Source organism: Pelodiscus sinensis, chromosome 4, assembly GCF_049634645.1.
Source record: "Pelodiscus sinensis isolate JC-2024 chromosome 4, ASM4963464v1, whole genome shotgun sequence".
NCBI classification, from domain to species: Eukaryota; Metazoa; Chordata; order Testudines; family Trionychidae; genus Pelodiscus; species Pelodiscus sinensis.
In genome coordinates this window covers 84,000,365-84,027,332 of record NC_134714.1, presented here as the reverse complement: position 1 = coordinate 84,027,332, position 26,968 = coordinate 84,000,365, and the positions used below count along the sequence as shown (strand labels likewise).

General features: G+C 47.8%; 1 protein-coding gene across 1 annotated transcript in view; it reads left to right on the top strand.

The window, feature by feature from the left end:
* The first annotated feature begins 3,041 nt into the window (after window positions 1-3,041).
* Window positions 3,042-26,968, top strand: part of CHRM4 (cholinergic receptor muscarinic 4) — a 40,385-nt gene continuing 16,458 nt past the window's right edge. Inside the window, exon 1 of the mRNA XM_014570585.3 lies at window positions 3,042-3,225. Coding sequence (XP_014426071.1) covers window positions 3,171-3,225 — 55 coding nt within the window. The 5' untranslated portion in view covers window positions 3,042-3,170. The remainder of the gene's footprint in view (window positions 3,226-26,968) is intronic.

Below are 26,968 nucleotides of genomic sequence, written 5' to 3'. Positions count from 1 at the left end.
TGAAGCTCTTTTTAAAGAGCTGAAGGGGGTGTCAGGAGTTGGAGTGGATTGCCCAGAAGGGCCATTTCCTATGGCTAAACTGGGGAGAACGGGTTGTCTGTGATCTCGAGGCCTCTTCCCATGGAACTGCTTCACTAGGTTTTTCTGCTAGCAACTTTCCTACCGATCCGCGCGGCATACAATTCCAGAAATTCCTGTCCGAGAACAGCGGTTCAAAGTGTCAGCCAGCCCCTGCCTCCCGTGCATGCTTCTGTCCCTGGTGCTGACCGAGGGCGGTAGCTTTTCAGCCAGATTAGAGGGAAGATGCACTACTGACTTGGAAGACCTCTGAATAACTTATTTTAAACATTCAAGAAAACTTTTGACTTTAGAATAGAAATATTTTGGGGGAGGAATTCCCACTGATATTTTCTGAAATCGAAGGCAAAGTGGGGAGTGGGGAGGAAAAAATTCCCCATAAATATTTGAAATGAGCGTCAGGTGAAATTACAGGGTTTCAAATCAATGTGTCAGCTGCTGAAATGTGAACAGCTGCTTCTTTTGTGATTTCTTTTCTTTCGCTGTGTTTTTATTATGATTATTATAGCGTCGCTGATCTCTCTGCTGCCTAATCTGTTACACTGATGGAGCATTTGAGGAATCAGCACAGGAGTGCATAACCTAGCCTGGTGCTGGGAAAAGCGAAGGAGGCCATGATTAAAAAATAACCGTGACATTACATTGTTGGAGCGGGGTTCTGTTGTAGGGCCGGGATATTTTGAGACGTTTTGTTGCAGTGGGGGAGTTCTGGTGCAGGGCCAGCTGCTGGGCTGGGTTTTGTTGGGACACTGTGGTTCTGGAGTAGCGCAGAGATCTCCTGCAGTGCTGTTGCAGTGCTGGGGTTCTGTTGCAGTGTATGGTTTCTACGGGAGATTCCCTTACAGGAGTTGGGTTCTATTGCAGTGCAAGGATTCCACGCGAGGTTCTCTTGCAGTGCAAAGGGTTCTGTGCAGGTTCCCTTGTGGCGCAGAGGTTCTATGCCGGATTCTCTTGGGGTGCAAATATTCTCCTCGGAGCTCCCCTTGTCGTGCTTGGAGTCTCTATAGTGAAGGGTTCTGTGCTCCAGTGAGGTTCATCGCATCCGCAAACTCAGTTATACACACCTCGGCTTTTGTTGATCAGTTTAACTGTGCTGGAAATTGTTACGAATCTCCCTCTCTTCTCCGCCTCATAGTCCGTCTGCTACTCTGCTTATTCTAACAGAGCGCTGACCAGGCTGGTTGGATAGAGAAGGGGAGAGACGATCGAGAAATTAGGAAACCCTCTCTTGACCTGAGGAGGCGGGTTCGTGGCCCCAAACAACGTAAAAGGCGGGTTTCCATACCGTAAACACTTTGATCTGGAGGCGCAGTCAGGTCCAATGAGCCGGGAACGCTTCCCAGCAGAATGGGCATCGGGGGGAGCGGACACAAAATACGAGATGTTCAACTCATCGTCCCTTTATTGCGTGTCGCTTCTTTGTGCGCCGCCAGTTTGTGCATCTCGGCGCCTCTGGCTCAGGGAGACAGATCCCCGAGCAGAGCAGACTGCGGAGTCTGCCAGGAGTCACTCTGGTCATGGAAACCCAGCCACGGGCGAGAGTACCTCCGGACAGTCCCCTGTCAATGCGCTCAGGGTTGAGCGTCGGCTGCGGGGCAAGGGAGGAGAGGGCAGGACAGATGCTCCCTCTGGAGCTGCTTCCGGTCTCAGGGCGCCGAGAATCGCCCTGCTGTCAGAGTCCGCTCCCCTAACCCTGGTGCCCATGCCCGCGGCCCCCTCCGGAAATAGCTCGGTGGGCCCGGCAGTCGGGGTGTCCAACGGGCCATGCAAACCGGACACTGCGCACCCCCGAGCAGAGGGGACCGCAGAGGGGACCACACAGTTCCCGAGTGCTCTCTGATGCCACCAGGAGCAGGGATCAGCCCCTGAAAGTGTCCCAGAGCCGAGTCTGGCCTGGGCCAAGGCCTGCGCTGCGGGGTCCCCAATCATCCCCGGTGACTGCAGAGGGAGAGGCCGAGCTCACTGACCCAAGGGGAGGGGAGAGAACAGGGTTTAGGAAGCAGGCGACCATGGCTCCATTAACCTTTAGTTAGGGAGCTAATCTCGTTAGCCCTTGGCCAGATGTCTCCTCCTGGAGCCCAAGCCCTCTGCCAGGGGGTGGGGCAAGGCTGTCTCCCTCCGGATCCAGGAGAGCCGCTCCCACCAGCGTCTGGTCTGCCTCTGCCTCGCTCTCCAGCAGGGCTAGGCGGATCCTGTGCCCTCCCCGTTCGGGGTCTGAGCAGCCGCTCTCCGGAGCCCCGTGGGCAGCGCGCATGGTCCCCGGCGCCGGTCCCTCAGCTCCGAGACTGGAGCCCGAGGCTCGGCGCCCACCTTGCCCGCTGAGGCCACCCCGGAGCTGTCCGGCGCTGACCCCTGGGCGCGGCCTGACAGCCCGAGGGTGGGCGCACTCTGGGACTGGGGAAGCGCACAAGCCCAGCGGGCAACACGCCCCGCGCCCCGCTCCAGCGCCTGGGCCCCTGCGCACGGGCACGGAGCTTGTGGCAAGAGCCCCGCGATGCCCGGGAGCAGAGACGTAACCGCCCCCCCCCCCCGCACACCCCGCTGTGCCTGCCCCGGCTGCCTGTGTCCTGCCCTGCAGGGAGCACGTGGGGCCGCCTGGCTTCCGCGACGGTGCCTCAGACGAGGCAGGTAGCGGGGGCCCGACCCTGGGAGCTCCCCGCCGCCCGGGCCCTGCCTTGCCGCCCCCCAGCGCTGAGCCAGCAGCGAGCCGCCCTCCGCAGGCGGGGTGAGCGGGGCAAGTCGCGCTCGCAGCCCCGCGCTGATTGGCTGAGGCGCCATGACATCACGGTTCCAGGGCTGCCTGGCTGCCTTCCCTCGGCACGGGGGGAAAAAGTGCGCGCGCTAGTTAGCGCGAGAGGGCGGCGCGGCGGGGCAGGGCGGGGCGGCCCCGGCAGGAGCGCTGGCCACGCGCCGCTCCAGTCGCCTTCCAGGCGCAGCTCCCGCTGCCCAGCGCCCAAAGCGGCCGCGGAGCGGGAAATGCCCGAGGGAGCCTCCCATGAAGCGGACTCCGGCGCCCGGGGATAGTTCTTGCTCCTCTGGCAGGCACCAGCCCTCCAGCCGCCAGCGCGGCCCGACGTGCAGGGGGGCGCACCATGGGCTTTGAGAACAGCAGCGGCGCCGGAGCGCTACGGCCCTGGTGGCCGCCGGGTGAGTGAGCCGCTCTCCCCGGGCTGTGCGGGGCAGGCTGCACAGAGCGATCCGGGGCCGGGCAAGGGGCAGCCCGGGTCACTACCCCGCCGCGAGCCGGGTGCCTGTGGTCATCTCTCCGCCTGCCTTGCGCTTCCTAGTGACCCCTCCGGCCGGAGCCTGCGCCCTCGGCCAAGGAGTTTGCAGGAGTGTGGGGGGTAGCGCACATTGGCAAATGGGAGCGACTCTCTGCCCCTTTTCTCTGCCTCCTGCCCCCCCGCGCCCTCTGCTCCTTGGCACGGACGGGCGCGCTCCTTCGGGGTGTAGTTAGACCGGACGGAGGTGGGAGCGGTGGGGAGGTGATCATGCAGGGTGCGGATGCTCAGAGGATGGGGCTGCCCCCCGCCCGCCACACAGCGGGGGTTCCCAGGGCGGTTGGCAGCCCCGGGGTCTGGCATTCACCTGTTTTTCTAGGCTCCCCCCGAGCAGGGGGCTGAGGCGTCGGGGAAGGGGCGGTCGGGCTTTCCAGAGGCTGGCTGAGGACGCGTTGTCTCCCCATCAACTTTCCCGGACTCCATTTGCCTAAAAATGGCTTTTTCTGCGTTTCGCTCCAGCTTTGCGTGGGCTGTCACATCGCGCAACATCTGGGAGGCGAGGGGAAAGCAGAGGGAGGGGGACTAGCGGGCAACTAACCGCTGCAGCTAAGGGGAGGGGGAGGGAAGGTAACCCAGATCCCACCAGCCGGCTGGCCATCCGCTCGGGGCAGCGCCCAGATGGCACCAGAGCAGGGAGATTCGGCTCGCCCTGGGAAGCGGCTCTCCGGAAAGAACGATGATCGGTAGCTGTGATTCGGATCCGGTCTCTAGCCACAGTAAACTGGTACCCGCAGGAGGCAGTTCTCGCCTAGGGATGCCCGCGCTCCGGCCCCACGTGCTGGGACTGGTTCCCTCGCCTTCCCCATCTCCTGCAGCCTCTGGAGAAATAGCCACTGGAAACTCCCTCCCCCTTAGAGGAGCACCCCCAGCAAAGCACGTGGCACTCACCTGGCCCCCAAGTCTCGGCTCCCCGAGTCCCTGCGGAGCTCTGGGGAGACGGGGACATTTCCTCTACAGCACTAGGGCCTGCTCCACTCGGGGCTTGGTGCAAAGCTGCTTGCGCCAGACCTGGGCACCGCTAAGGCGCAGTCTGGGCAGCGGAGCCGGCGCTGTTAACTCTGTTACTCTTACGGGGCACATCTCTAGGGCATAAAGCAGGGTCGGGAGGAGACACGGCCGGGTAATTATCGAGCAATATCGGGAATTAACGACCTGGGGTCGTTCCCGTTCCCTAGGGACTCCCTTGGTGCCAATGTGCTGGGCGCTGTACACACTGTGCAGACAGGGTGACTCTCCCGCAGAGCTGCCACTCTGAGGGGGACAAAACAGAGATGAGGAGGAGGGAAGGGGAGCAACGAGCTGGCGTGGATCGTGCTTCCTCTGTGTCTCTGGTACGATATCAAAAGGCAGGGCAGTGTGAATTTACCGCTGAAGTCCTGTAGAAGTGACAGCCGGAAATTAGAAGTCAGGTAGTCCTCCCCACGCCCTTCCAGGGCCCCGATTGCTCCTTAAAGTCTATTCTCCCGGGCTTTGGCTGTCAGTGTCTCCAGGACAAAGAGGTTGACGTTACTCTCCTCGAGAGATGACTCCACTCTTTCTCCGCTCTCGTGGTTTGACTCCCCATTCACTTCACGTATCTTTGGTTTAATTTTGCCTCATGGCTTCAGTTTTACCTCGCCTGGCAGCAGGCTAGGAAACTGCTGCCTTCCTTGGGTGCAGGAAATCGGGGGGGCGGGGCCAGACTGGAGCAGGGTGTGTGGATGGGCTGGAATTCCCGCAGGCAGGCACTTGAAACAATGCGTTCGCTCCTGGTCATGTGCCTGCCAGCCGCATCCCACCTGCATCTAGCGAAGTGGATGACATCAGTAGGCGTTGTGACATCAGAGCAGCACTCAGCTTTCTGGGGATACTGTTTGAGCTGATCCTTCCATTTCTAAAAAAGACTCTTTTCCCCCAGCAGGAAACTGTCTAAAAAGAGATTCCTTTTAAAATGAAAGCTGCTCCCTCCGATTTCCTAGCAGAGGGAGGTTATATCTCGCAAATGGGACCTTCTGCTCAGGAGAAGGGAAGCGACGTGTTTCCTTTCAGTCCATGTTCACTCTTGGCACTCTGGAGGGGTAAAAGCAGTGATTTAGCATACAGGGATGGATATGGTAACCTGATCACCCAGCTAATCTCCTTCCCTTACAATGCTTAAAGGAGTGATTGTTTCATGGATGTCTCCCCTCCCATTCACCATTGTGGGAGCCCCACCTCCTCTTCCATACACAGCTGTGCTGAGCCCACCTCCCTTCTCCTGTTCAGGGTGGTTCAGAGCATCTGTCTTCCCACTGGGGACCCGACAACTTATCTGGGGACAAGTTAGGAAAGTGCTGAATTCAGAATCGCCAACTTAAAATGAAAAAAAAAAAGTGTCAGCCTCCCACTCCAAATCATGAGATTGGTTTAAAATCAGGACCTTAGATGGCAAATTAGGAAAGTTAAGTCACTTAGGCCCAGCACCACAAATGTGTTTTAGACTCCTGTCACTAAGCTCCTACCGTCCATGGATTTCAAACACCTTAGAAGATCTGAGCCCCACGGTTCCCTGTCTGCCAAAGGGAGATAATAGGGAAATAATAGTGCTTCTTAGTGGCATTATGAGGATAAGTCCATTATAACTTGTAAAGTGCTTGGATACTATGGTAATAGAGGTCATATACTATCTAAGGTGTGTCTGCACTGCCTGTCTTGGGCTATGGAGCTATATAATTACAAGGAAGACATTTGGGCTCTGGCTGTAGCCTGAGTTATGGGACCCTCCCCACTCAGGGGGGTCCCAGCACTTGGGTTTTAGCCTGATCCCAAACATCAATACTGTAATTATGTAGCCCGGCACTCAGCCGGGTTAGCCTGACTTTGCTGACATGGGCCAGACACTTAAGCCAGTTACATAGTTTCCTGAAGCTGGGAGTTTAATTTAAACACCAATATTGGAAGACTTATGTTAACATTGCAACATTTGGCATCCGTACTGTTCATTGTCGTTGTTGTTTTGGGCAATTATTGTAGCTGGAAAGAAGCAGCCAGCACCAGTCAGCTCTCTCCACAATCCAGTTTGGGACCTTTTTCAGTTATGCATTGTCCCTCCTAATCTGACAGGTGATCCAGAAACCTCTGTCTGAGTGCACTAGCCGATACAGTCTGTGGCTTTACCAAAAAGCTGGAAATGACATTGTTGCTTTCATTGATGTAGTTCATGTTAGCTCAACAACCAGCAATTAAAGTAACTTAAAATTTTTTACAGGTACTGTCCCATTGCAGTCCAGGTCCCTGATAGTTTTTTAAATAGCTCTCTGCTGGTTTTTGTGGAAGGGTAGCTAGCTCTTGCCAGAGCTGACACCTGCTTACTTTTCACCTCTGTAAACAACTACTGGCATTCATTCCCAGAGTACTAGCCAATACCAGTTCCTGCATGGCGGAGATGCAACCCATTCCAGAGAACCAGCCAATTCCAGTCCCCACATGGTGGAGTTGTGCCCATTCCCAGAGAACCTGTGAGGTGATGAGTCATCCCTAAACTGGAGCTTGATTAAGCCACATGTGGTGATGAATTGTTTTTGTGCTAAGCTCTAGCCAATCCACAAGAGTTGGTCTGGTGACGCTCAGAGCAGATATTTAAGACTCTCAGGAGAAACGGTCACACAATATGACTAATGTCACTTCATCGCGTGGGCCTCTCCAGTATTTGAAAGGGGTGACAGATGCCACAGGCTAATGTAGCATATTCTAACCTACTTGCCAGCCCCATGCTTGCCTTGTCCTGAGCCTACTATTGACTCCTGAATCCAGCATTGACCATTGCCTCTGTTTCTTAGGCTGACTGCCACTACACCAACCAATAAGCCTGGTAATTCATGTCTCAGTGTCAGGCAGAACCAGACAATAGCTGTTCCATCATGGTGGAGACATGCCTGTCTTGTTGTATGAGAGTGAGACAGATATATTTGTGTGAGGGATGGTGTTTTTGGCCTTTTATTTAGAAATTCAAATAGAATGCAGTTCATATGCTAGCAGCATATTCTCCATCCTAGGAAGAGTGCAGCTGTTATTCCAAACGGTCTGCCATACACTATCTGAAATGGTGCTTGGAACAACATCAGCACCATTCCCTCTACCCCCATTAGCATCAAATTAAATAATGTGTCCCAGGGAGTAGAAACTGCAAGAGATTTATTTTACATACCTGGAAAGCCCATTCACAAAGCAATTTTCTCTGGCCAAATGTATTTACGTTTAAAAGTAATGTTAAGGCTACACATTTAGATGCAGAAAATCAGACAGCAAAGAAATAAAAGCTCTCATCATAAGCCTCAGGTCAGGAGAGCACCTAAATACTGACTTGAAGAGCTTTGCTAAATCAAAACCATAGTAATGTTACTTTACTCACATTGTACACATTCAGGTGACATTTAATGACATAACTATTAATCAGAAGTATTGTGTACAGTGTGGGTGAGTTAATCTTGCTATGAAACACTTAATTTTTGCATCCCATTATTATTTCATGGTACACAAAGGCATGACCTTTACAGAATTAATCCAAAATTCCTGTCCAGGCCTGAAAGGGAATGCAATGTACATTTTAGATGCATGGGTTGTGGGGGAAACATTAGGATGGAGGATGGATGGGAAAGGGTAAAGGTTATCACAGTGGGATAGTTCTCTCACATTAGGCACATGACCATCTCCATGGATTAGCATGGTGGTTTTAATCCAAGAGAACCTAATAGAAATGGTTTAGTACTGGTATCGTTCATTTCTTATGGGCATTGCAGAAGGGGCAGTGTATGTGTTTAAACCTGACCTTACTGGATTCAAATAATACACAGTATTGGGAGCCAAATAGGTACCTGAGACAGAGATTTTGCTTTGCTGTCTTATTAAAAACAAGGAAATGAAAACACCCTAACCCCTTCCAAGATAGAAAGAGCCTCTGTATGTTGACACTGCAATTGGGCTCACTGTGCTTTGGAATTCTTCTTTCGCTGTCTGGCGGCCTTGGGCATAATGATCCAGGGCCATTGAAGGGAATGTGACTGGGAAGTTCCTTCTACTTTTCAGGCCAGGCTAGATTAACAGAAAAGCGGCACCTCTAAAGAGAAAGCAGATGAGAGCATCTGCAGCAGGAGTAGACAGAAATGATGTGAATGTGCCATAATTGCATGCATGCTGCCAGATGCCCACACACAAAATGCCATTTTGAGCCTGCATGTGGGTACATTAAGTTTAGCTACCCACATGCAGGTACACAATGGCATTTTTCTCTCACATGGCCAACTGGTACTTTTGCCCAGGATCAGAAAATTGGGACCTTAGTGTGCACTTTTTGCAGAATTGTGCTGCGTCAGTGTGACATGTACTAATTTGCTCCCCTAGATTTTCCCTAGAACAACCTAGGAATAGCAAATTATTGGGCAAAACAGGTGAGAACCCTAGCATTGGGATGTCACAAAGTGGGTGGGGGTACTGGCAGGTTCTGCTATAACCTCAACAGGTACCTCCTGAGCATGCTCAGAAATCCTTTTTTAAAACCTCTTATGATTTTATGAGGGTTTATCACCTTCCCCCCACTATTTTTTATAGGGACCATTTACATGCAATATTTGGCTGAATAAAAATTCCTCTGTGTTTGAGTTTCTGGTGAGTATAATGAAATACTGAAAAAGTGCATTCTTCACTTTCCAGTAGCTCAAAATCAGCTGGAGGTGGGGGGAGGGGAACTGTTGTGGTGGAGTCTGAAACAAGTCTAGAATGTTTAGTCCAAAGGAGCATTTTTCGGTAAGGTTTGAGAATGGAAATATGGATGATAATGAAAGTTCCTATCATGGTTGCTGTGGAGTGGTTATAGAGTTCCCATCCACAGTAGTTGCCGGAGAGGAGCAGGGTAAAATAGGGGGACTTCCCAGTCAGGGAGTGCTCTAGTTATGGCTTGAAGATGGCTCTTTGTGCTTACTTACTCACACCATGCAAGCTAGAATCAAAACATACAAATCCCTTTATTTCTCCAGTTTTCTAGCGGAAAGATCAAGCATTTCTTTCCTCCAGACCTGTCTGCATTTGAACTGTAAGCAAAACTTGCTGGTTGTATAGAGCTTTGTGCATTTAAAGTGCTGTACAAACATTAATTAAAAATTAATTAATCAGTCTTCAGATCCTATCTCAGGCCCAGATCCTCAAAGTGGTTTAGGCATCTACCGACTGAATGCGTCCCAATTTTATTGGGATAGTCCCAATATTTTTGGCTTTGACTCCTATAGATAGATGCCTATTACTCATCAGCTCCCCTCCCATTTTTTCATACTTGCTATCTGGTCACCCTACTTAACCCCCATTGGTTTCAGTGGAAGTTAGGGGCCTAATTCCTTTGAAGGCTTGGGCCTCAGTCCCTATTCTGAGTTGAAGAATCATAAATCACCTCAACGGTGTGCCTCTAAAACTGTTTAACTTCCAAGCAGTTCAGAGCACCAGTTGAGAAACATCATGAACCCTCAAGCTATTCTGCCCAGTACTTCTGTCAGGTGCAGGCTGGATGACTATCGTATTATAATTAATATATTAATTAGTTGCAACAAAGTATCCCTTTTGTCCATATCTGGCCTATGGGAGCACATTCATTCTTACGAACTCCATTTAAACCTTTAGTTACTGGATTAATTTGCTGTATACTGCCTCGCATTTGCTATCCTCCTCCTATTCAGAGTAACTTAGGTACTGAATTTACAAGCAGACATTCCTTGGGTATATTACTGCTGGGCCATCTCCATGCTTCTGGACAAGAAGCTTGGTAACAAAGGGTAGCAGGCGTGGCAGAGTGGCAGGATAATCAGACATTAACATGGGCGTATAAAGCAGTTCTTCCTCTCCTGAGGAGTCTGCAGCACATCTCGCCTCAGTTACCCTGGCCTGCTCCTGCCTCCTGTGGGAGCTCAGCCCCACAGGAATGACAAACACACAACTAGGCAACAGTCTTCATTTGCCCACATAAATACACCCAAACACCATGTGCATAAGCCCTCTCATTCCACCAGACACCATCTGTGCACTTCAGTTTCTCACTTCAGTATCATTGAGCATGGATGGCAATGTTAATTTGTGAAATACATTAATATAAAATCCTAGTTCATTCAAAATAATGGCTTTTGGAGAATTACTCTCTGTGACGAGCCTGTGGTAGAGAAACTTGTATTCGGTGGCCTTGACTTCTCACTGCTATTGACTTTGTGCCGCCATTTACACCTGTAATAGTAGCATATTACACCCCTTGAACTCTAACAAAACTCAGAGGCTTGAACTTGACTGATGGCTCATCATAGGCTTAATCTCACTTTACTTTGCCATGAAGATGAAGTTGACTGTACTATCAAAGTCCCCTGAATGGTGCTGCTATGGATACAACATCTTATTGCTATGGCAACCCAGTAATGGAGGTCCAGCAAATAATAGTCATGTTAGCATTATAGTCACTCTTTACCTATATTCCATCCTCTCTTACACCATTCCTGCTCTGCTGAGCTTGACTCTTTATGTTGTGTGGACACACGAATCAGAGACTCCCCTAGCATCTGTCTGGGTGAAATCTGCCCCAGGCAAAAGGACGTGTGCATTACTTATGATTTCCAGTTAAGAGTATGAGAGACTAAAGTGGTACATGAACTTTTTGCTAGCACTCTGCACAGGGGTGAATTTCATCCTATGTATGGCATGTGTTGATTCTTGGGATAAAAAGAACCACGAGTCAGACTTTTAGCCCCTGCCCCCAGCATGAGGGACATTTGTTTATGCTTACCTGGTGTCAGTCCCCTGGCACCACCAGCCTGTTACTCACCAAGCACTCTCTGGGAAATGCTAGTCCTTTGTTCTTAGGTTAACAGCAGGTATGCTCCAGTCCTGAGTCCCTTTGATCCATTCCCTTGTAGTGTCCTGCTCCTTATCCACTGAACACTCCTAGAAATACCCAGTGTGCTGTCCCCAACTGAATAATATGCACACCAGCTTTTATGATTGAACTTTAAGCAAGAACATACTCCTTGCTTAATATCACACCACTTAGATATATTGATAGTGGAAACTAGGATAATCTTATTATCAAGGCTTCAAGAGATAGTAAGAATAATGGAAATAAAATGGTACATTCAAAACAAAGTTATAATATGCTTTCTAAAGGCTAAACTTCACAGACTAATCTCCTCTGCAGAGTTTCAGCCAAGGTTGGCTGAGATCTCATGTTTATGAATGTAAATGAACTGTTAATTTACTTTCTGGTGGAGGATAAAGGGTTATCTGCTTTGCCTTTTACTTATATCCCGAAAAGTTCATTGTCTCTACTTAGTCAGGATAAGCACCTAGGGTTTATTTTTCTGTGTGCTGCTTCCCTATTGATTTCACATCTCCCTGTTGATTTTACATGCAAATGGATATCCATTGTGTTAAAATGCTTAATCTGCATCTTGACAGAGAGACAGAAACATCCTTTGCCTGACAGAATACCTATTTGTGGAATCTTCCTTAATAATAGACACACAAATAAACAGAGTTTAAAATCTATGTATCTATCAGCACATACATTTCATGATAGTGTCCCAAGCAACACAAGGTAAATCTAGTTAACTCATAAAAGGAATGGGTTGGATCTCCAGATGAGAGAAGCTGCGAAATCCTGGAAAGGCTCAAGACCAGAGACCTGAAGTATCTCACTCAGCCATCCCTAGAACCTGCCAAACAGCTGAAAAGCGGGGACAAATAAGCCAGGGGAAAGAATGATCTCTTGGGGTGGGGGGCTACTTTATTCTACTGGGCTATGGAGCTGGGAATATTCACAGCTGGTTTTTTTTGTGCTTCTACTCATACTGGCAATTTGGCATCTCATTATTTTTACACTTCCATGCTAATTGCTACTAGGATGCACCTCTGCAGGAGTGCTAATATTCATGCTGCTTAGCAGTAGTTCCCAAGCTATTGCCACTGAGAAATCTGGAGTGTCTGTCAGCATGTCTACATTGACCAATACTGGAGAACTCATTGCTGTAGCCAGCAAGAGCCATTAGGGAATGAAGGGGAGACATATTGACAGGAAAATATTTTTGTTGACTTTTTTTCAAATCTGTAAAACTTTTGGGGATTCTTTTGAGGCGGCTATGTCCCACTCTATGGTCTTGCTAGCTGAATAGCTTGAGAGTTCAATTTCTTTGTCATAACACTCTAGAAAAGGAGGGAGTTGGTTTTCAAGGAACTGATGTAACTAATGGGCATACGTTTGCAGAGCCCATTTTTAAAGTTATTATCCAGAAAAACTCAGCACCTGGAGAGTTAACTGGGTTTTCTGATGTTGAGTCCTTTTATCTCTTTGTATACTGTTAAAATAAAGAAATTGCCTGCCTCGTCCCAACAAACACAACACAGAAACTGGAGGCTCTCATGGCTTGAAGAAAATACAGGACTATGTAGCACTTTAAAGACTTACAAGATGGTTTATTAGATGATGAGCTTTCGTGGGCCAGACCCACTTCCTCAGATCAAATAATGGAAGAAAATAGTCACGACCATATATACCAAAGGATACAATTTAAAAAAAATGAACACACATGAAAAAGACAAATCACATTACAGAACAGAAGGAGGATGTGGGGGGGGAGGGGAAGGAAGGTGAATGCCAGTGAGTTAATGATATTAGAGGTGGGGAAGGGGAAATGTCTGTGAGTAAATAGTATTAGAGGTGATAATTGGGGAAGCTATCTTTGTAATGTGTAAGATAGCTGGGGTCTTTGTTAAGTCCAGTGCGGAGAGTGTTGAATTTTAGCATGAATGCCAGTTCAGAGGATTCCCTTTCAAGTGCAGATTTGAATGTTTTCTGAAGTAGGATGCAGGTTAGCAGGTCATTGAGACTGTGTCCTTTCTGGTTGAAATGACAAGCAACTGTTTTTTCTTTGTGATCCTGTCTAATGTCTGTTTTGTGGGCATTGATTCTTTGGCGAAGGGTCTGAGACGTTTGTCCAATGTACATAGCAGACGGACACTTTCGGCACATGATAGCATAGATTATATTTCTGGAGGTGCAGGAATATGTATTCTTGATCTTGTAACTCACTTGGTTAGGCCCAATAATGGTGTCAGCAGAGTGAATATGTGGACAAAGCTGGCAGCGGGGTTTGTTGCAAGGGAAAGTACCAGGGTTGGTATTAGTGTGGTATGTCCTGTGGTTGTTGGTAAGAATCATCTTGAGGTTAGGTGGTTGTCTATAGGAGACTATGGGTCTGTCTCCCAGAGCTTCTTGGAGTTTAGTGTCCTGTTCCAGTATAGGCTGTAATCTATTGATAATGTGTTGGACAGGTATAAGTTGGGAGCTGTAGGTGATGACAAGTGGTGTTCTATTGTTGGTTTTCTTGGGTCTGTCTTGTAGTAGATGGTTTCTAGGTATTCGTTTGGCTCTTTCAATTTGCTTTTTTATTTCTCCAGGTGGGTAGTTGAGGTTTATAAATGCTTGGTAGAGATCCTGAAGTTTCTGGTCTCTGTCTGTGGGATTAGAGCAGATGCGGTTGTATCGAAGGGCTTGGCTATAGATGATGGATCGTATGGTGTGTGCTGGATGGGAGCTGGAAGCATGTAGGTAACTGTATGAGTCAGTGGGTTTTCTGTAGAGGGTGGTGTCTAATTTTCCATTGTTGATTTGTACTGTGGTGTCCAGGAAATGGATCTCTCGTGTGGAATGGTCCAGGCTGAGGTTAATGGTGGGGTGTCATCGATGACATCTTTATGATCTGGACGCATGGCCAAGAAACACTGGAGACATTCCACAGAGATTTCAACAACCTACACCCCACCATTAACCTCAGCCTGGACCATTCCACACGAGAGATCCATTTCCTGGACACCACAGTACAAATCAACAATGGAAAATTAGACACCACCCTCTATAGAAAACCCACTGACTCATACAGTTACCTACATGCTTCCAGCTCCCATCCAGCACACACCATACGATCCATCATCTATAGCCAAGCCCTTCGATACAACCGCATCTGCTCTAATCCCACAGACAGAGACCAGAAACTTCAGGATCTCTACCAAGCATTTATAAACCTCAACTACCCACCTGGAGAAATAAAAAAGCAAATTGAAAGAGCCAAACGAATACCTAGAAACCATCTACTACAAGACAGACCCAAGAAAACCAACAATAGAACACCACTTGTCATCACCTACAGCTCCCAACTTATACCTGTCCAACACATTATCAATAGATTACAGCCTATACTGGAACAGGACACTAAACTCCAAGAAGCTCTGGGAGACAGACCCATAGTCTCCTATAGACAACCACCTAACCTCAAGATGATTCTTACCAACAACCACAGGACATACCACACTAATACCAACCCTGGTACTTTCCCTTGCAACAAACCCCGCTGCCAGCTTTGTCCACATATTCACTCTGCTGACACCATTATTGGGCCTAACCAAGTGAGTTACAAGATCAAGAATACATATTCCTGCGCCTCCAGAAATATAATCTATGCTATCATGTGCCGAAAGTGTCCGTCTGCTATGTACATTGGACAAACGTCTCAGACCCTTCGCCAAAGAATCAATGCCCACAAAACAGACATTAGACAGGATCACAAAGAAAAAACAGTTGCTTGTCATTTCTACCAGAAAGGACACAGTCTCAATGACCTGCTAACCTGCATCCTACTTCAGAAAACATTCAAATCTGCACTTGAAAGGGAATCCTCTGAACTGGCATTCATGCTAAAATTCGACACTCTCCGCACTGGACTTAACAAAGACCCCAGCTATCTTACACATTACAAAGATAGCTTCCCCAATTATCACCTCTAATACTATTTACTCACAGACATTTCCCCTTCCCCACCTGTAATATCATTAACTCACTGGCATTCACCTTCCTTCCCCTTCCCCCCCACATCCCACTTCTGTTCTGTAATGTGATTTGTCCTTTTCATGTGTGTTCATTTTTTTTAAAATTGTATCCTTTGGTATATATGGTTGTGACTATTTTCTTCCGTTATTTGATCTGAGGAAGTGGGTCTGGCCCACGAAAGCTCATCATCTAATAAACCATCTTGTTAGTCTTTAAAGTGCTACATAGTCCTGTATTTTGTTTCAGCTACACCAGACTAACACGGCTACATCTCTATCACTATGTCTTGAAGAGTGTGCATTCACTAAATTGTCACACTATCTTTGAGGACCACTTGGAAGCACAGAATGAAGCCTCTCAATGCTAGGCATGAGGAAACATGTTGCTCAAGTGCTTCTGTGGTAGCTCTGGCTTCTTATTTGAACGATGCAAAATTCAAAGAGCTGGCAGTGACCACTGAGGCACTACAGCACTTGGGTCCTTGCATCCTGAATACATACGTCCTGCTGTATACACTGACATGGAAGCTGGGATCCGATGTGCCCGTAGTCGCAATCCTTAGACTGGAATGTCTGTGTGCTGTGGCAGAGCGCTTAGGGAGAGATTCTGGAATGGGCTCTGTACTCTGGAATTTGCTTTCCCAAGGGTCAGATGGGATCCCAATTTCCTAGGATCACAGAAGTCTAGGACTGGAAGGGACCTCAACAGGTCACCTAATCCAGTTCCCGACACTCAAGACATGACTAAATAATAACTAGACCCATCCTGACAGGTGTTTGTCTAACCCAGAGCAGGTCTGTCCCTAAGATGGTTTGGGGCAGCTGCTCCAGGCCCTGCACTTTGGGGGCTGCTGTGGAGGCCGCCTCAACCATCCTATGGACAGGAGAGTTTCCCCATATTGATTTTGGCCACAGGGCGCAGAGTGGCTCACTACAATGGTGGGAGCCATGGGAAGCAGAATGATCCAACAGCCCGCTCCACAGCCATCTCCCAGCTGGCTTGCTCTGCTTCACCATAGTGGCAGGAAGCAGAATGCCTTGGTCCTGGCCCCAGTCAGAGGATGCAGGGCTCAGAGGAGCAGACTGGAGAGGCGCAAGGTGCTCTGCTTCCCACTACCACAGTGAAACACAGTGACCCAGCTGGGAGAAGGCAGCTGAGCCTGGGACAGGGGGAGGTGGGGGGTTGCCCTGCGCCCCATGCCCTTCTTGAGACAGCCCTGGTCTAACCTAACATTTCTAAAAATTCTCCCTAGGAAGTTTGCTCCAGTGCTTAATCACCCTGACAGAAGTACTTTCTAATGTCCAATCTAAACCTCCCTTGCTTCAGTTTTTAAGCTCATTGCTTCTTGTCCTACCCTCAGAGGTTAAAGAGAACTATTTTTCTTCCTCCTCCTTGTAACACCCTTTTCTGTACTTGAAAACTGTTATTGTGTCCGCTCTGTCTTCTCCCTCTCAGACTTAAACAAATCCATTTTTTCATTATTCCCTTTCTATGTTCTTTCTAATTTTTTTATCCGTGTATAGAATGAATTTGTTATATGCACCAATATTGAGGCAATGTGCAGAGATATGTGCCACCAGTAGAAACAAAATGCCTAGCTTTGATATATTTGTAAATGTTACCATTGAGATAATTACTCCAGGCTGGATAGTTTAGGCATTTTTAGAACTTGCTTCTCAAATAATTAAATTTAAGCATGAGAGAGAAATAAAAATTATGAAATGCACAGACTAGTCAAAAACCACAATGAACACTTTGAAACTATAAAATTACAGAGAATACAGGATATGTGCTTGCAGGGAGTACCAAGAAATAACGACAAGAATAATACGTGTGTGGGGCGGGGGGAGGGGGGCTGCTGGGAAACTCGGTGATAGACCATGCTCTGTCTCTTTAAGGCTGTGGTGTCCAACCAGTTCTGAAACAAACTAGCCACACTCAACTGACCAAATAGCCTGCCTGTTGTGTTGATACTCTGAGCCCTGCTGCCATCCATGATTTCCCTCCCCCCGCCCCCTCAAGCACACAGAGCTGGTCCAAGCCCTCCCTGCCTCCTGCCTGGGGTGAGCCTGAAGTCCCCCCGCCACAGGCACCCATCAGCCAGAGCCTCCCCCACTATCAGCTCTTGACCCCCTCCCATCTTCTTTTCCCCCTTCACTCAGGGCTCATCGAAGCCTCCCTTTCCCTCTGTGCATAGGGCTGATGAGTTGGTAAGAGCAAATGGGACAAAAGCCCAGTTTTGTCAAAAAGTCAGGATGGCCAGGACAGGGCCTGAAAAAGGGGCTGTCCCAGCCAAAACAGGATGTATGGTCAGTGGGCACCCAACTGAAATATGGCTCCCCCAACTGGATACAACACTTCAGTTGAAGCTTTATTAGTACAGTTGTAAAACGGAAGAATAACTTCTTGTGTCTTGCTTACACACATTGCAAAAGGATTTTTTGTTTTTGTTTTTTTGCAACAGCATTACACTATTGACTCATATTCAGCCTAGTACCTTTACTATGACCCTAAATCCCTTTCCATAGCACTCCTTTCTAGGTAGTCATTTCCCAGTTTGTATGTGTGCAACTGATTGTTCCTTCCTAAGTGGGTGCAATATTTGTCCTTATTCAGTTTCTTCCCATTTGCCTCAGACCATTTCTCCAATTTGTAAAGATCATTTTGAATTATAACCCTATCCTCCAAAGCACTTGCAACTCCTTCTGGTCTGGTACTGTTTGCAAACTTTATAAGTGTACTCTCTGTTTCTTTATTAGAACCATGCATGGAGATGCTGAACAGAACCAGACCCATAACCAGACCCAAGCTGGAATCAACTTGATATGCCCTTCCAGCATGACACTGAGTCACTGATAAACTACTTTCTGAGAACGGTTTTCTAGCCAGCTCTGTACCCACTTTATAATAGCTCCATCTAGATTGTATTTCCCTAGTTTGTTGATGAGAAGGTCATGTGAGATTGTATCGAAAGCCTTACAAAAGTCAAGATATATATAACATCTACTGCTCCCCCACCTAAAAGGCTTATCACCCTGTCAAAGAAAGTTATTAGGTTGGTTTGACACAATTTGTTTTTGACAAATCCATGCTGACTGTTACTTATCACCTCATTATCTTCTAGGTGTTTGCAAATTGCTTAATTATTTGCTTCATTATCTTATACCTCTCCCTCCCCCTACTGAGGCTAAACTGACTGGTTGGTAATTCCCTGGGTTGTCCTGGTTCCCTTGGCACTATATTTGCCCTCTTCCTGTCCTCTGGAATCTCTCCTGTCAACTGTGAGTTTTCAGAGACAATTGCTAGCACGTGTTGCCATTCTTGGCTCAGTGAAAAGCCACAGTTCAGTCTCTACCCAGTGTGAGGTTATTTGTTCTGCTTAACAGCTGCATGCTGAGGATGAGTCTGTTTGTGGTGCCCTTACATTTGGAACCTCCACCCCCCATTTATCCTCCACTCTCCTCATTCCTGTTTCTCCTCCAGGTTCATTTCTACCTATAATCTCAAGTACTAACTCCTGAAAACCCCTGGGAACTGAAGCTCCATGCAAGGAGCATGACCAGGGGAGCCAACAGCCATGCCAGGCCACTGGGAAAGGTGGGGAGGTCTTGACTCCACACTCCTCGAGGGAGTGGGGCCTCAGGGGGAAGGGCCGGGGCAACCAGCTTTCAGTGCCCCCCGAATCATGCTACACTGGCCCCCCAGCTCTCAGAGCCACCCAGAGCATGCCACGCAGGGCTCTGGTGGTGATTTAAAGGGCCCAGGGCTCCAGGCTCTGCCTCTGCTGCAGTAGCAGCAGCAGCGAGGAGTCCCAGGACCTTTAGCATTGCCGGGTCCCAGAGTAGTTGCCCCTTTGTCGCCCCCCTCCCCATCAGCAGGCCTGGGCATGAGTAATCCAAATGACCACATGACCATGTTGCTCTCACCCTCATCCTTCCTTGCCCTTTGCCCCCATCCTGTCTATTACCCCTACTCATTGCACTTCAAGGCAAGAACCTGTAGCAGGTTCTAGGCTACTGCTTAGAGGGAAAACGTATTTCTGCTCACCTGGCCTAGAGCAGGTGGGTTATAAGTCACGCTTTAAATTAAGGCTCCATTTATAAATGGTTTACAAAGGTTTAATAAATGAATTATAGATGTTTGAATAGCTGGTTAATCAATTGCTATGGATTATGCAGTCTAGCAGGCCAATGCATTATTTATGATAATGGCTTGTAGCCTATAATGCCTGCTACTGATGTGCTTGTTAACCATCTCTTATGCAAGCTGCTTGTGTCTAACCTTCATATTATTATCTATAAAATATCTCTTACCCCTTTCTCCACAGAACCTTCATATAAAAGGGTGGCCAAGTTAGTCAGAAAGGCAAATGCAGCCAGGAGCAAACGTGGGCTACATCTACACTGCAGGCTTCTTGCACAAGACCTTTTTGTGGAAGAGATCTTCTGCAAAAAGTTCTTGCCCAAGAGCGCATCCACACTACCATGTGCTTTTGCACAAGAGAGATGCTTTTGTGCAAGAGAATGTCCACACTGCCATGGATGCTCTTGCGCAAGAAAGCTCTGATGGCCATTCAGAGAATGACCATCAGAACACCTGTGCTTTTTCCCATAGGGGTTTCTTGCGCAAGAAACCCCTGCTGTCTGTCCACACATGCCTTTTTGCACAAGAGCTCTTGGCAAAAAGGCTTATTCCTCGTAGAAAGAGGAATAACACTTGCGCAAAAAGCCCTGACTTCTGACAATCTACTGTACTTTTTCTTGCGCAAAAACGCACTTGAAGTGGGGACGCTCCATGAGTTTTTGCACAAAAACGGCCATTTTTGCGCAAAAACTCTGCAGTGTAGATGTAGCCCCGGTGTGTGTAACTTGTTGTCCATTTGTGCCTCAAGTGACTAGTCAAGGCTTGAGGCTACATGGGTGTTCCAGAAGAAATTGCTGATAATCAGGTATTGCTTTGATGCAGTTGTGTGTTCTTTGTAAATAAACACAACATCCTAAGTGTAGAGGGCAGGGGTGGATGAGAGTGCCGTGGGGCCCTGGGCAGCAAAATTTTGCAGGGCCCCTCCTTTGACACGGCGCATGCGCGGGGCCTCGGGAAGTGCAGGGCCTAGGGCAGCTGCCCCGCTCGCCCTGCCCTAAATCCGCCGCTGGTAGAGGGAATCAGACAGCTGGAAACAGCTTCTTTTGTTCACAGCAGAAAGAGTACTCTTTTCCTGTTCCCCTGGCCCATAAACCTCTTTCCAGGGTCAGCCATCAAGCTTTCAGCTTTTCCTTCAGGCTGGCTCTCTCGCTGCTGATTCTTGTCTGTTCTTAGCATCTGTGTGATCTCTCTTTCCCCACGCACACACCTACCCAAAACAATATTCTGCAAGGAGCTCCTGGGTGGGTTCACATATGCCTTTTGTCTTAGGTGGGGGCTTGTGCTTACTGTAAGGTGTAAATGCTGCATGGCTTTTAACTCACCTCATAACAAGGTTTCCCCCAGCTCACAACAACACCTCAGCATTTTTCATCATCTCCATTCCCAATGAGGCCTAAAATGGTGACATTTAACAACCACCCACCCAAAATAGAAAGAAAAGAAATAATTTAACAAATTAAAGTAATACAAGATAACATGTTTATATGTGTACAGGGTCTCTCTGTCAGCACAGCTTCATATCAATAACATACACAAATTTTGTTCCAATCCAAATCTGGGGTTTTTCTCTCCTTAGGCTTCCTGTCAGCTGCCAGTGAGGGACCCCTTTCAGTCAGCCCAAGGGGTCCAGGTGTTGTTCCTGAGGAATTTTCAGTCTGAGGCATAATCTACCCATTCTGTCTGACTGGGCGAGTTCGCCCCTGAAACAACCTTTCTAGCCTCCACTTCCACTGCTGTAGTTGTAAATTTGTGGGCACCCAAGCTGACATCCTGCCCTCCTAACTGGAAGTTCTGCGTCTGTGTCCTTCATGAAAGGGTTTTGAAACATATGTAGCCCAACACAGATTAAGTCACAAGAGCCTTTTTCACCTATGGAAATGCACAGGGGACGCCTGTGAGCTGAGGCAAACTCGGCAGTTGCCAACAGCGTCGCTGGCCCAGGTGCCCAATGATGACTCACGGGGCTCTGGGGCGCCCCGTGATTACATCACAGCCATTGACAGCCGTGCAGGCAGGGGCGCCGATTGCATTTGGTAATGCAAAATTACATGCTGTGGATTATTAAAACGGTTTCCCTTTGACTGGTTGAATCACAGAATTCCCCTTAAGGTTGTCTCCATCATAGCACTGATGACCGACCGCCTACCTGCTCCCTGGACTCCCCACTACCCTGTCCTGCTCAGCCAGATCCTCTGGTCTCCCCCAAACAAGGCATTGAGTTGGGATTACTACCACCTGCAGAGAAGGGATGTTAAACTTAGATTAATTAACTAATTGAATAGTCGATGGGATTTCCATTTCTTATTGGATTAGTCTATAAGGGCACCTCAATCTTTGAATTGGAGGGAGCGCGGGGCTCCTTTAGAAATGTGCAATAGACCTATTAAGCATCCCAGTGGGGCTCTTGTACATTTCAATAGGAAGGCCCACGGGGAATGCAGGACCAGCACTGGGACTCTTGTACATTTCAAAAGCAGAATCGCAGCAGAAGCGGCACAAGCAGAGACTGCTTCACTCCCCGCTCACATTGTTTCTGCTGTGCCTCTCCCTCCTTTGCCCCTCGCGGAGATGGTGCTGCGGGGAACCGGCTTTTAAGCCAGCTCCCCTCAGCACCGATTCTTGCTCCACCTCCCCTTGCTGCCTCTCTCTGATAGAGGCAGCAAAGGGGGGGAAGTGACTAGTCACATCACTAGTCGACTATTCAATAAGCTTCTGCTTATCAGATAGTCAACTAGTCTCTTACATCCCTACTGCAGAGCAACACAGCCACTGAACTACTTCAGTTCTGGAAGGGCTCAGCACCTAGGAAACCAACCTCCAAAAGGGACCCAAATAAATCATCTTACTTTGAATGTAAAAAGCTTTACACAGTGAAAGCTCAAGTCTGCTCACTTTATCCATGATAGAGAAATATGCACAGTGTTGTTTCTCCCCCCCCACCCCCATCTCTCCCGCCAGCCCCAGGTAACAGTTATTTACACTGGGCTTGGTAATAAACAAAAGTGTTGTTATTAAGTATCAAGGTAGGATTTAAGTGGTTGTAAATGAAAACAGTCAGATCAAAGTCCGTTACTATATTAAAATGAACAAAAAAAACCCAGACACCTTAGTTAGGTCTTATTCGCTAAGAAACTTATTACATGCAGATTCTTACCCTAAACAGCTGTTCTTAACTCTCAGGTAAAGAATTTCCAGTCAGCGATTATTTTTACTCTGGCCGGGGTCTATAGCTTTGCAGAGTTCTTCGTTGTCAAGGATCGTCTCAGAGTGGGCCAAGCAGTTTCAAAGGCCAGCTGAAGACAAAGGCTGATTGCTTCCCATTGCTTACATAGACTTTTTCACATGGCGGGAATCCTTTGTTTGGCACCTTCCACCCCCATGGAAAAATATCAGGTTCAAGATAGATTCTAGTACTAGGTGTCATGGTCACCTGCCTTTTTAGGACCAACCACAGTTTGGTCAGATATGACCATCAACAGGTTGTTGGTTTGAGTACTGAGTCTTTGTTTCCGGAGCACCAGTAATGGCCCTCATTGGCACATTTAGAGTTCTAAACAGATCCACACTTCATACTTCTAACTTCACATACAAGAATGATACGTTTTTTCAGCATCCTTGTAAACCTCATTCTACAAGGAAAAAGAGATGTTCCAAAAGAGGTTTTTTTTCCCCAACATTTGGCCACGTATAGATGGACCAAATGTTGGAAAAGCCTCTTTTGGAAGAAAAGCGGGAAAAGATGTGCAAATTGCAAATTCTTTTTCTGACTTTTCTTTGTAGTGTAGACATAACCTCTGTCTGTGAACCTTGGATTTCCTTTTGAGCGCTTAAGGCCTTGCTGCAGCTCATCTCTGACAGTAAGTTCCCAGATTGACTGCAACTTGACTGATCTCCAATAGTTTATGGAAAAGCCATCCAGTGTATGGAACTCAGTTGGCTGGTCACCTTTTTAATCAATCTGGCCATTCTATCCTGGAAGGTTTGCAGGTGGGTTTCTCAACCTGTCTGGACACTTTGCAGTAGTTGTTCCAACAGAGATTTGACCACTGTCTGCAAGACAACCCTCACCCCTTGCTGGGATCCTCCAGATACTTTTTTAGCCCCTTTGCAAAAGCTCCAGGCTTTGGTTTAAACCCAAGCTCCTGTTGAGGGGACTTCTTTGAAACCTTGCTGGCCCTTTGTTATTTCTGCCAGCACCCCATTATTTGCTCCAGCTTGGGTCAACAGGAGTGCCAGCTCACAAGTGCTTGCCTCTGAACCTAGAAACTGCGATGCTCCTGTTCGAGGTGAGCAGCTAATACAAAATCAGGATGTTTCAGATGGAAGTAAACATTGAGAGACCGTGGGATTTTCTTTGATGCCATCTTGTGTGCTTACATGAATGAACAAACGCCTGTAAATGAATGCAGCAGGAGCTAAGAACAAAAGGAACAGTTTCTTAGCTTACAGCCTGCTAGCTCCATTAGCCAACACCAGCCCAAAAGATCTCTCTTTTTCTAGCTTTTTCCAAGTCACACCGGCCTCCTGCTTGGCTTCCTTGCCTCTCCCTTTCTATTCTCATTTCCCCTATTCATCCTTCCCACCCATACTCAGCTAAGAGCTCCTGGGTGGGTTCACACACACCTTTTGTTTTAGGTCAGGGGTGGGAGACCTACAGCCTGTGGACAAGATCTGGCCTGCAGCTTGCCTGGATCCAGCCCACAAGGCTTGGGGCTCCCTCCTCCACACCTTCTGCAGAGAGCTGATGCTCCAGCCTTACAGCCCTCCCCATGTGGCTCGAGTGCCCATCCTGGCTCCCTGCTGCAGGGAGAGGGGGAGCCTTGAGCCTCATGGGCTGGATCGAAGTAGGCCAGGGCTGGATCTGGCCTGCAGGCTCTTCCTGGTGAAGGGAAGGAAGTGGCTCCATGTGCTGCTGCTTCCTCTCCCCCTCACTGGGGAAATGGAAGCACATGGAACTGCTCACCTGGAGGCTTTTCCTCTACTGCTCCCATTAGCTGGAATCACTGCCAGTGGGAGCAGTGGGGGGGGAGGGGGGAGTGCAGAGACAATTGTATCCCCATGGAGCTATGCATGTAAGCACTGCCCATACACACCACTCTCACCCAATCTCCTACTCTCAGCCTGCTCCTACACTCTCCTGCCCAGATCTCCCACCCCCACTCTGGTCCTGCACTCCCCTCCTGCACACTGAAGCCCCACCCCAGAGCCTAGGGGAGCCCACAAAATCTAACAGCCCTGGGCCACCAGAAAAGTTAATCTGGCCTGGGAGAAGCCCTGAACCTTGATGTGATGGGGTACGGTCAGTTGACCCCTTGGGGTGCCTCCTGGGATGCTGACAAGACCAATGCCACTTACCTTCCTGCTCAAGTATAAGCAGTAGGATTTACGTGGTAATAAGTGTAAACAGGCAGAGCAAAGCAGGTTACAAACTCAAAATCACAGAGAACGCTAAGCTAACTCTAACACTGAAACCTCAGTACACAAACTTATTGCAAACTCACCCTAAAACTGTTTATTTCCCAGCCAAGCCTTCCAAAACCAGGGCTGTTCCTCACTCTGGGGGTCTTGGTTCCTTTCCTTGGGTGTGCCAGCCAAAGAACTGCTAAGCTTCCCATAGTTTTAAAGAATCCATTTTTGTCATCTAAAGAAGTGGGTTGTGCTCACAAAAGCTCATGATACCAACTACGTGTTTTGTTAGTCTGGTAGCACCTTAAAGGCTATTTGGTTTTTTTTAATGTTTTTCCGCTTTTGCATGGGAAGTTACCTGGCCAATTCTTACTGGTTAGGGAGGTCATTTGACTTCCTAAGACCAATCACTGCTAAGACTTAAGAACAAAAGGCGATTTGCATATGATTGCCCAGACATTGTCCCAGCCTTGGAAACACTCTTGATGGCTTTCATTTACACATTTAAAAACCATAAATCATTCCATACTCTTTATGTCTAATTTTACACACAAGAATGATGCATACACCAAAATAAGATAAACAGACCCAACAGATTAAGACATTAAGGGTATGTCTACACTTGCAGACTATATTGGAATAGGGCTGCAAATGTAGGTATTGGGAATTGCAAATCAAGCCCGGGATTTAATTATCCCATCCTTGATTTGCATCTTCCTGGCCGGGCGCCATTTTTTGAAATTTACAAGCCCGGAATAACTGCCGGGCATTCGAAATAAAGCCCTATTTTGAACTACCTGTTATTCTTCCTGCAATGAGGTTTAACAGGTAGTTCGAAATAGGGCTTTATTTCAAATGCCCGTTTCACTGCCGCATGTAGACACGGGCAGTTATTCCGGGCTTGTACATTTAAAAAAAAAATGGCGCCCAGACAGGAAGATGCAAATCAAGAGTGGGATATTTAAATCCTGGGCTTGATTCACAATTCTGAATGCCTACATTTGCAGCCCTATTCCGAAATAGGCTGCAAGTGTAGACATACCCTAAGATTGACAGGTTACATGAAGCAGTTTGTCCAAAGCATCTTTGAGTTATGCATATTTGTGTTCGAAAGTCCATTTCATAAAGCATGGGGGGTTCTGTCACACTTGGACCTCCCCCACCTCCTCCATGGGGCTGGAATGTTAGAGTAGTGAGGTATCTTAGTCTGGGGCCACATCGGTGAGGGTTAGGTGGGTTGCTTCTCACTTTTTTGTGTGGCCCCTTACTGATTTTTTTCCCCTATGGATCAGTAGCCCCCCAATCCAAAAAAGGTTCCCCACCCCTGCCTTAGGTAGGTGCTTACACTTAAATGTGTGTTAGTTGAAGGGTGAGTTCACACCTCTCAATCTCAATGAGGTTTTAACCCAATCAATAATAAAGTTTCACCTAGCTCATAATGCTGTTAGGAACAGGATGGGAAAGCCATCTGCTTAGAGGATCATGCATGTTTACTTGCATAGAGAGGTGCCTAGCACCGTTCTGAGCACTGCAATAGAATAAATGAATACTAATTCATTTGCTTTGATTAATTAATTTGACATGATTTTAACAAACATGCTGTATTGTCACCAGCAGGCATCTTTCATTTTTTAAAAACTGAAAAACAAATAATGTAAGTAGAACTGTGATTTTCAAATCCCCCTTCTGCCACCAACCTGTCTCCCTGCCTGCAGCCTGCCCACGATCAGACCTTCCAATCACCTAAATCTTTGAGGTTGGCCATGTGGGTTGCAGGAGAGAGACTCCTAAAGACTGATGATAAACAGCATGTGCATGTGTTGCTCCAGGTAATACTGGCAGAGACTTTCAGCTCAATCAAAGGAGTGCAGTAATTTTGTTTTCTCTTATCAGAATTGGTTGTATAAATAGGAAAAATCATGAATAATTTACTCAATGAAAAAAGTGCCCAAACGCATCCTTGTGAGTTATTTGCAATGAGTAATTCCACCAACGCTATCTATTGTTTATAGTCAGATAAGGAGTTAAAAAGAGTGTCACGCCTTCCAGGGTGAAACTGCCAAGTCTGGGGCATTCCTGGCAGTGCAAGAGGAGTGACTGCATTTTAAACAAGCAAATACAATTGAATGCTGGTGAACTATCAATTCACATTTTTATTTGCACATATTAATTAGACAGAGATCACTGGCTCCTGTGTCTG